This window comes from Lampetra fluviatilis, chromosome 13 (genome assembly GCF_964198595.1).
Source record: "Lampetra fluviatilis chromosome 13, kcLamFluv1.1, whole genome shotgun sequence".
Classification (NCBI taxonomy): Eukaryota; Metazoa; Chordata; class Hyperoartia; order Petromyzontiformes; family Petromyzontidae; genus Lampetra; species Lampetra fluviatilis.
Genome location: NC_136287.1, coordinates 8,513,704 through 8,525,133, shown reverse-complemented (window position 1 = coordinate 8,525,133; position 11,430 = coordinate 8,513,704). Strand labels below are relative to the sequence as shown.

The window sequence follows — 11,430 nt, the reverse complement described above, 5'->3', positions numbered from 1 at the left end:
GTTTGGAAGACGTATCAACAAGATAGCGACACCGACGAGGTGGGAGTTATGAATACAGAATACTGGCACGGTTCATTTACAGTTTCTCCAACTTTTCAACGTATGTCATTCTTTCACCGGAATATTCTTTAAATCGATTTTTTTTTAAACCTCGCAATCCATATTATCGTGGCGTTTTATTAAGTAAAAACCAGATTACTTTTAGTGCTCCGAGTATAGGATTGTGAGAAGAGTCTAAAAATGACAGCCGTCTTTTATTTTGCATTGCAGAGCAATGGCTTCTCTATGAGTATATATATTTTAAAAAAGCGGCTTAACGCATTCAGCAACCTCTATTCATCGTGGGCATTGTCAGCAAAAAAAATACACATACACACCGGTAAAAATATGCTCATATCGTATTGCATAAAAAAATAAGTATGCATCGAGAAGTGCAGACTCTATTCAATATTACATTCAATATGTGAGTGCGCACATCATAACAGAGATCATGAAACATTGCACAAGACCCACAGATATATACACACACGTTGTAAGCATGCATAATTGTACATTTCTTGTAACTGCAGGGTAAATTTATATGTACACCTAGACTAACTTACAAATAATTATTGTACGTGCACATCCATAATCCAGCATTTTGGAGGCAATGGGGGTCCGTGGATCGCACATAGATTTGTGAAACTTCAAACCTACACTGGGCTGTGAGATGTCCAGAAGACGCCAGGTAGGTTCATGAACCTGATTAACCTGTGTGTGGACCTTTGAATGTTCTCTACGCGTGTGTACGGTGGAATGACGACTGTATAAGGGTTGCGTTACATTATAGAGTGCAAGGTGTGTTACATTAGAGAGTGCAGGTGTGTTACATTATACAGAGCAGGTGTGTTACGTTATATAGAGCAAGGGGTGTTACATTATATAGAGCAGGTGTGTTACATTATACAAAGCAGGTGTGTTACATTATATAGAGCAGGTGTGTTACATTATACAGAGCAAGGTGTGTTACATTATACAGAGCAAGGTGTGTTACATTATATAGAGCAGGTGTGTTACATTATATAGAGCAGATGTGTTACATTATAGAGTTCAGGTGTGTTACATTATATAGAGCAGGTGTGTTACATTATACAGAGCAAGGTGTGTTACATTATATAGAGCAGGTGTGTTACATTATATAGAGCAGGTGTGTTACATTATAGAGTTCAGGTGTGTTACATTATATAGAGCAGGTGTGTTACATTATATAGAGCAAGGTGTGTTACATTATATAGAGCAGGTGTGTTACATTATACAAAGCAGGTGTGTTACATTATATAGAGCAGGTGTGTTACATTATACAGAGCAAGGTGTGTTACATTATACACAGCAAGGTGTGTTACATTATATAGAGCAGGTGTGTTACATTATATAGAGCAGGTGTGTTACATTATACAGAGCAAGGTGTGTTACATTATACAGAGCAAGGTGTGTTACATTATATAGAGCAGGTGTGTTACATTATAGAGTTCAGGTGTGTTACATTATATAGAGCAGGTGTGTTACATTATATAGAGCAAGGTGTGTTACATTATATAGAGCAGGTGTGTTACATTATACAAAGCAGGTGTGTTACATTATATAGAGCAGGTGTGTTACATTATACAGAGCAAGGTGTGTTACATTATACAGAGCAAGGTGTGTTACATTATATAGAGCAGGTGTGTTACATTATATAGAGCAGGTGTGTTACATTATAGAGTTCAGGTGTGTTACATTATATAGAGCAGGAGTGTTACATTATACAGTGCATGTGTGTTGCATTATAGACATCTGGTGTTATATGGTGACAACAGGTCCTCTCAGAAGGGGGCAGTAGAGTTGCTGTGTGGGTGGCCACGATAGCACAAAGGTGAACTTGAATCGGCCAAAACGACATTTGGTGTTGATGGTGGTGGCTGGGAGGGGGCGGTGGGAGGGTGCCCATGGGAGGGGGCCCACCCCTGCACCAGCTCAGAAACGCATCACTGTTACATTGCTTTTATGGCTTTATTTTGGTGATTTCGAAAACGTGTTTTGGTTTGGCCATGTTTGTTGTAGTACTGAGTTAGACTGATGGACTTAATCTAAGTTGTCTTGTGGTTGTTGTTGTTGTTTGACTTGCATCCCACTGGGATTTTTGCACACAGCGTTGGTGTACGGTGCTTTTCCTGCAGGCTCGTGTTCACCTTGACATGCAAGTGCCACCCAAGTCAAATCAGAAACGACGAACATGAGAACTTCATGGGCTCAGTACGTGTACAGTAACCGAGGGGGTGTACGTGTGGTCCAACACAGCCCTGTTCCGCCCATTCTACCCGCCCACCCAATGTCAATTCTGCTGTTCGCTTGCTGTCATCTTGCTGCTGCGCGGATATGGATCAGAATCTTCGCACCGCCGAGGGAGGGAATTCGGCCACCACGCAGGTCTCTCTTGCTCCTGTGGGCCACCACCCTCCTTCCTCCCCCTGTGTTGTTGTAGTATCGACACCTTGCCCAGACGTGGACATCTTTAACGTGGGCTGCTGATAAGCTGAACAAAAAACTCGAATGCGGATGCCAGGACGGAGGCCTTGGCAATAGTTTTTGTATTATACGACGGGAACTGTTGGCGCAGCCGGAGTAGAGAGTGTGTGTGGGAGCCTAGTAGTGTGTTCATATCAAGACGATACTAAATACTGCAGTGGTACGGTGTGTGAGACGATACGCTGCTGCAAGTTGCGGTTAACAGTAAAGAGACCCCCCCCCAACAATCTGGAAGCGACTCTCGTGTTTATTTTTGTTTCTCTCATCAGGAAGTTACTTTCGAGTTGCGTCTCGGTTTTATTTTAATTAAAAAGAGAGGGACGTTACCACAGTGATAAAGAACACCCGGGGGGGGGGGGGTTGGGTAACTCGTGGGCAGTGTAAAACGTGAACATTTCGCGTGTGTTAATGTGGCCACGAGGGTGGATCCGAGGCCTCCCCACGTGTGTCGCTTCGGTGGGTGTGCACGGCTCACTCCGTCTAATCGCGTAGGTCAGGGTCAATCCACTGCTAGATTACGCACCCACTTGTTGTTTGTGTTCCACGACCCCCAGCACCTCGCACAACCAACTCGATTTTAACGGCTCCATCTCCGCGGTTGACGTGCTCGGGGTAACGCGATTCCGTTCCTTGACGGTTGCAAACTTCTCTTCTTCCCCCGTTCTTATTCGAGTGATTGTTTCGTTGAATCAAGTGCACAGCATCACGGGGTCGTTGCGTTTTAAAGAGCGGCAGCCAACGTACGGTGCGAGAGAAGTTCTACTATACGGAACGTGTTCCCACATTCCATGGGTACACGCGTACAGCGGCGCGTACTGACCAAGGGACGTGCGGGTCAGGGGAGGCAGGGGAGGCAGAGCCTCACCTGGCATACTCCAATAAAAAGAGCTGCGACTAAAAAAAGGAATAAAATAAATATTAAGATTTTTTTTTCTTCCCACTGATCTGTGTTATAAATGTCATTTCTGTACGATTCCAAGAGACGAGAGGTGAGGCAGCGACGAGCTCAGCCTCCCCTCTGATTGCGCAACCCCTCAGTAACTGGATGGAGCGCGGGCAATAAGCGTGTGCCTGTTACTATCTCAGTATGTCACCAATGTAATGTTTGTAGACCCCTTCATTTCATGTCCTCGCCTTCCATACTGCAGGTAACTTATTTCACGTATGTGTATGAAGATATTTTGGCTCGCTGGTCTCGTCATGAAACTGCAATGAAAAAGCACCAGGGGAGGCAGCTATCACATCTGCCTCACTGAGGTGGGCGTGTTAGACACGTCCCCCTCAGTGAGTCCACGCCCCCTTCGGTGTGTGAATCTGACGCTATCATATTCTTAGGTTTTTTCGGTAAAGTCACGTAGGTAAAGAATTAAAATTTATAAAAGTAAAATAAAGATAAAATAAAAATCACGACGTTTCGGAGGCAACACAAGCTTCCGTCTTCAGGTGGAACCGTCACAGCACGATAGCTGTATCAAGTGACAGCTGTATCACTTGATACAGCTGTCACTTGATACAGCTGTCACTTGATACAGCTGTCACTTGATACAGCTGTCACTTGATACAGCTGTCACTTGATACAGCTATCGTGCTGGGACGGTTCCACCTGAAGACGGAAGCTTGTGTTGCCTCCGAAACGTCGTGATTTTTATTTTACTTTTATTAAGTTTAATTTTTTACCTACGTGACTTTACCGAAAAAACCTAAGAATATGAATCCTTGCAGTCACGAAAGCTTCAAATCTAGAATCTGACGCATGCCAGTGCCTCCCCAGCCATTTACCTCACCACACGGTCACTGGTACTGACTGTCAATGTAGATTTCGGGCACCTTTTGTATGCAGTGCTGATAGCTTCGTGCGTATTGCTGTGCGCTAAAGTGTATATACACGGTGCTTGTGTGGAAACTTGCACCGCGGGATACGCAACGTTCTGGCAACGTTACTTCTGAGCTGTGTCTACCAAGCGTGCTGGCGCTCTTGAGTTGCGTGTTGTTGTGTGCTTTGTAGCAACGTGTTGTTTGTACCGTCTGCTCTTGCCCGTTATGTTCACGTGCTTTTCCATTAAATGCGTGTTTTCTTTCCATAATACACGTGCTGTAAAATTATACACACACATTTCCCCATTATACACATGCGCTTTGCATGTTTAACACGTAGGCTTTCGCTACCAATATTTTCCATAATACTGGAGAGGTTTTTTTTTTGGGGGGGGGGGGGGTTAGATCGCGTAAATATAAATAAAGACGTAAATCTGAAATATTCAATAGAACAAATTTTCAGCTCATGATTATGAATGAGGGGGGTTGTCCCATGTGGAGTGACGTCACCCGCTAATGGTGATTGGGGAGGGGTGCAGCATATGAAGTGACGTCATCCGCTCATGATTATTCATGAGGGGAGGGGTGCGGCATGTGGAGTGCGTTGGTGTGAATTTCCACGCGGGCATGAATATTAATGAAGAGGGGGGGGGCTCTTTTACAGTGACGTCACCCACGGATGTCGCGCTGCTGCGTAGATTTATTTAAATCCTTTATATTAAGTTCGCTTGCTTGCGTGCTTGCTTGCTTGCGTGCTTGCTTGCTTGCGTGCTTGCTTGCTTGCGTGCTTGCTTGCTTGCGTGCTTGCTTGCGTGCTTGCTTGCTTACGACCGTGCAAATCTTTTGGTCGTTTTTTAACCCACTTCCCGTGATCCAATCGAGCTGACATTTTCCACACAGACTCGTTGTGCGAGACAATTAATGTTCGTGAAAAAAAATTCCCCAAATTTTACACTTTTTAGGCAAAAAAAAATATTTTACATATATTCAAATAGAACTCATTCATGGTTTTGGCTGAACGTCAGTGTAAGAGCCCAGAGCGTAACCCCTCCACAAGCTGTGGCGGAGTAGCGCAGTTGGTAGCGCCCTCGCTTCCCATGCCAAAGGTCGCGGGATCGATCCCTGCGTCTTCCACAGGCGAATATATTTTTAAATCCTTTATATTAAGTTCGCTGCCACGCATATAAAGGATTTATAGTGAAAAACTTTGTTTTTACGGGTTATACTTATTTTTCACTTTCTGTAAAAAGACGCCACATTTGAAGCGACTTTGCGTAATAAATTATTTAATTCGTCTCGACCTTCTGCGTTCGTGTAAAAATCCACCCACTCATGAATATTAATTATGGGGGGGGGCTCATGTGGAGTGACGTCACGCGTCGGGCCTCATGTGGAGTGACGTCACACTGGGGGGTGGGCCTCATGTGGAGTGACGTCACACGGGGGGTGGGCCTCATGTGGAGTGACGTCACACGGGGGGGTCGGCCTCATGTGGAGTGACGTCACACGGGGGGATGGGCCTCATGTGGAGTGACGTCACGCGCGTGACATGAGTCGTGAAACCCACCACCACCCGACACGGCCAACCCAACGTAACGAAGCCAGTGTGACAAATTGTCATGTTTTGTTTGCGTGCCAAACCTTATTAATGTGCTGTGTTAGGTGGTGGCGGGTTTAACGACAAATTTGTGTTTTAGAAGTCAAGATTTCCCTGGCTACTGCCGTGATTAACTTGCAGCCCTGTGCCAGTCGACTGCCGGATTCAGTCCTCCACCGTAACACGTGTTGTTGGTTGATTTCTCATACTTCACACTGATCAGTGCAGGCTGATGGATGGGGGAGTGGAGGCTGTTCAGCCTTAGCCGGGAATCTCGAACTCAAGGCAGAAATGCGTTAATCACTGCGCAACGCCTTCACTTTGGTATCACACGATCTATATTGTATAGTACAAACGTGCAATAAGACGCAAAGGATAACCATTGTAATTTATACATATGCATTAATCCCCCCCCCCCCGCCACTTTGCACGTGAAGGGCTCACAAGTGACCCCCATCACATCTACGCCTCTATTTAAGGGACGTAACGAGAGGATTTCTCCACAATTCTGCCGGTTGAAATTACTGGCGAAACGTGGTACTTGTGGATTGTAAATGTTGTGGATTTGCTCTCCAACACAACCGGTGTGCTGTACTCGTAACAAATTGGCACGTTCTCTTTACGTGACAAACCTCACTAATTGATTGTGTCGGCTGGTCGCGGGTTTAACGACACATTTATATTTACGCGATCTAACCCAAAAAACTATATTATAGATGTAATATGAACATAACTTACTAAGTCCTTTGTCAAAACGTGAACTTCATCCCATTCATCACACTTCGTAGTGGGACTGGGATACACTCATCTTCTTGGTTTTTTCGGTAAAGTCACGTAACTTTACCGAAAAAACCAAGAAGATGAATCCCTGCAGTCACGAAAGCTTTAAATTGAAATTTAACTGGGATACACTTTTAATGGGATATTTTACGAACACGAAGTGAGCCCGACAGCTGTTGCCCGTAAATACATTGAGCCAGTACCCCTCCTGTCGACAACCCAATGTTGGTAACAACATACAAGGACTTTGCAGAATCGTTACATTAATTGCGCAATCCCTCGTGGGTTGCAGTGTTCATCATCGCAGCAGCTGATGGCATGCCCAAGCTATACACATACCATATTATCCGGATTATAAGATGCCCAACCCCAACCTTCCCTGTATTTTTAAGAAAAAGTTGGAGGTGCGTATTATGATGATGTGCGAACAGCCCTTTTGTCTCAGCTCATGGGGCTTATTGACCCTCTTTCACCACGCTGGTGGAGTTGAAGGCAGGGAGCATGCAAGTCCAGTGCAACAATGTTATGTTGCACAGAGCACCCCCCTGCACCCTATAAAAGCAACCTGCTGTTAATGATGCACAGTGGCCATCTACCAAAGCAATATACAGGCTCAACCCTGGTTTTCCTTCAAAGATGTGGCACATTGATATGATCACTGTTACATTGCTTTCATGGCTTTATTTTGGTGATTTCGGAAAGTTTTTTGGTTTGGCCATGTTTGTTGTAGTACTAATGGCCTTAATCTATGTGGTTGTTGTTTGACTTGCATCCCACTGGGATTTGTGCACAGCGTTGGTGTACGGTTTTTTTTCTGCAATATTTTGCTGTCTTTTCTTATATTTTCTGTTTTCACAAAGTCACATAGTCACTTTAAGATGTTTTCTTGTTCATGTTTTTGGTTAGTTGCGGTTGCACCTGATTCAAGAGCCGAATGGCTCACAGGGCTATACCAAATAAGTGAAACTGAAACATTCCAGGTTCAATCTAGATTTGAAGTTTTCGTGACTGCAGGGATCCATACTCTTTGGTTTTTTAGCAATTGTTTCTTGCTGTGGTTGTCCCACCTGATGACGGATGCTTATGGTGCGCCCGAAACGTCGTGATTACATTTTTTTTTATACCTACGTGACTTTACCGAAAGAACCAAAGAGTACATTCCAGGATATTTGGTTATAAGGCAAACTACTCTCCTCTTCAATCAATGAAGAGCAACAACACATTTGAACAAGGACAATTGAGACAATACAAAGAATATAAACAACACAAATGTGTAACCCAATAGTATCGTAAATGGCCACCCATTGTGACAACGTAATCGTGGAAGATGCACACTCGTCTGCCAAAATGTTTTGTACGACCACTTCGAAGCCGTACACAACACTGACAAAGCTTTCCCTTACAGCCGCAGACACCCAAGGCCATACGCACCCTGCGCTTCCTCAACCCTGGTCCCAACATCTCGGACTTCAACCCTGAGAACAGCAAGCGGGAACGGAGGAAGCTGCAGAGTAAAGTCAAAACTGCAGAGAGGTGGGACCCCACACATCACCAGCGTGTTTGCAAAAGGGCCACATTGTGTCAAGCGAACAAGGAGGGCAAGATCAGCGTGTCATTGCTAAGAGGACAGTGTGTGTAATATGTTCTGCCCTGTCTGGCAATGTCAATCAATGTAATTTGTGGTTTGTGGCTCACGACTGGCTGCCAAGGCAAAATTACCTGAGTTGCAGCATTTAATTTAAGGATGGTTTGTAATGCACACCATAGCATAGCCATCATTTACTTGGGCACGAAATTGTACTTGAAAAGTACAATACGTGATTTAGAAATACTGCATGAATGTATAATTATTTAGAGTATTCCCCAAAGAATGCAGTAAACGGACAGTTTTGCAAATTATTTGCCTTATAACTGATGCATGATCTGCACTATAAAGATGCATTGATTCATAAATAAGTTTATATGCTCATGCATGCATCATATATCTAAGGCTTGATTAATTTATATTTAAGCAAGTTATATACGAATGTGCCGTACATGGAAGTTAATCAAATGGATGACAGAACAATTTGGGACAAGCCAATAAAAACGAAATGCTATAAACTAAACAAAAAACTTCTACATTGGAGCATGCACCTAAATCATGACAATTTGCTGTCCAGCTGAATAACTTCACATTTAGTATGCAGATGCTCCGTACGAAAATGTGCAATGACGTCAAATATGTTGGATTCGTGCATTTGTGAATGTGAACATGTTTTCAGAATCGCTGCCTCATTTTGCTTATTGGAGCTCAATCCATCGGTTGTGGCACCGCCAGGCAATGTCAGCAAGCGAATCAGCACGTGTACGATGAGGCGGGGCGGCTCATCTCCGTGGGGATTGACCTATGCGACTGCCTGGACGAGGACTGTCCAGGCTGCTTTTACAGCTGCTCCCAGTGCAGCTCCTCCAAGTGTGGCCTCCAGTGCCGCGTGCACCGCAAGTGGCTCTACGATCGCATCGATGTGGAGGGGGGAAATACCTTGCACAACTGTGCTGCCAACGGCTAGGCCACACGCCGGTCGCTGTGGTGCCACGCGTGTGTGTGGCATGTTGTTTACCTTCCAATTCACACTCGGTGAGATCCCATTATCAAAAACATTGACACGCTCCTGCGTATATGTCAGTGTATCCTGTGGAAATTTGTCCAAAATAGCATATTTATTTTATTCTGGAGTTATTGCACTTTAAGTCATCTTAGTGAAATTACATTTTTTAAAGTCAATGCAGTGTACTTATGCATGATTTGCAGAATATAAATGTTTATTTGTATTCTTGGGCTCATCACATACTAGCAGAGCACGCGCATCTGTGCGGGATGTAGCTTCACCCCACTCTTGCCCATGGCGTGAAGCGTGATGACATCATAAAGTCAATCAGCCCTATATTGTGATGTCACCATGCCAAAGCCAAGCGCGTTAAGGAACCATGGCTTTATGTAGAACATTTTAATATAATCAATGGGGAACGACTACGAATAAAATGAAAGTCGATCTTCCGAACACTTTTGGCTGCCCATTGGTTTGTATTGGACATTATTTCTTGGAATTTCAAGGGCAAAATGTGAATTCGAAAAGGCAAATATTTCGCGGGTATATCCCCAAGAAAATGTTTAGTGTTCGGGTTGTTTTTGTACGACATACTCTTTGCGACAAAAGAGCTAGATGGACACTTGCACGTTTTATATATATATATATTTGCTAATCAAGTGGCTCTGTGTATAAGATATTACATATATTAACACCTGTCATTTTGGTTTTAATAAATATACAAATATTCTAATTTTCTATTTAAGTTTTCTATTTTTACCAATAACTTATCCTGTTTAGTATATGGATAAATCCTCTCTCAACATGTGGTTTGCAAAATATTCTTGGCCTTCCATTTACAAAAAGTATTGGATTCTCCTGAATATTGTCACACCAACAGCGTTGCTATACAAATGGTTCTTGCCAGCATATAGAGAAAATATTAAGTAGTAAATAAAAGAGAGAAACTAACACGGGCCAGCAGGCCACACAATCAACCATGTTCCATTAGTGGTCCTACGGGCTAATCCCATTAAGACCATTGCCCGTATCTTGAGGAAGAGGGGTCCATGCTGCTGTACAAGCGACGAGACATCTTGACTGGTTTCCCGCATGTGCCTTCATTTAGGCAATCCATAAGTATTGGTGAAAATTAAACGCGTGTCGCCACGAATACACAACCTGGACGCTACGGAACCCATAATGCAGATTGATGTAATGAAACTACATCCAAAACAGTTGGAAAACTATTTCAGGAGATATTCCATGAAAAACTCCCGATGCAATGCTTCGTCTGATGACATATATATGGTATTCTTTATTGAAGTACAATACAAATACTATTTGGATAAATTCTAGTTCATTGTAAACCGTTAAAAATGTAAATGACTCGGGATGATAAGCAACATTAAAACTGAAAAGTAAAATGACATAATGTACCTTGATAGGTATATTGTGAGTGGCTTATTAACAAGTGTTTCAATTACAAACTACTTTTAGCAGAACATTACTATATTTTAGGTGGAAAACATTGTTTCAAATGCATTGTGTACATGGAAGAGAATTCTAAAAATCCACAAAGTCCGAAACTTCACAGATTACCCATGGTGTGCGACTCCTCCCGTAATACAAGGGACCATTTATCCTGAAATCAATACAAAGAATGAGAGTTTTAGCTCTCTCCTGGGAGCAGCCAATTCCTCTCACAATCCGTGGCACACCTCGTCGGCGGCTTATTATAATTATCATAACTTAATATAAAAATAATTGAAAGCACTTCGCATTGCAAATAGGCTACTGGCTTCTTTGCATTATGAACTATATTCCCCTTTTTCAGTGCTTCACATTGCAGATGTCGCTGGGTTTGCACTCCTTGCCCTTTTTTAAGTGCCAGCATAGCTACAGGTAGAATCGTCGAACTGAATTTATAAATAGAGGTGAAATACATTTTTTTTTGCAAAATTGTGTTTTGCATAAACACATACTTTCCCCCACCTCCGATTAGCATGGTTGGCTACGTACGGTAAGAAATAAGTTCAACATACATACATACAGAGCTCTCCTAATTTGATCTGTTGAGTAATAAAGGTGTTTTGAATTTTTTGTCGAATTGGATATCAGGTG

General features: G+C 43.2%; 1 protein-coding gene across 1 annotated transcript in view; it reads left to right on the top strand.

Annotated features, from left to right (window-relative positions):
* Positions 1-2,347: 2,347 nt before the first annotated feature.
* Positions 2,348-11,430, top strand: part of LOC144935615 (chymotrypsin B-like) — a 35,399-nt gene continuing 26,316 nt past the window's right edge. Inside the window, exons 1-2 of the mRNA XM_078862438.1 lie at positions 2,348-2,445; positions 8,142-8,269. Of these exons, the coding sequence (XP_078718564.1) occupies positions 2,348-2,445; positions 8,142-8,269 (226 nt within the window). The remainder of the gene's footprint in view (positions 2,446-8,141; positions 8,270-11,430) is intronic.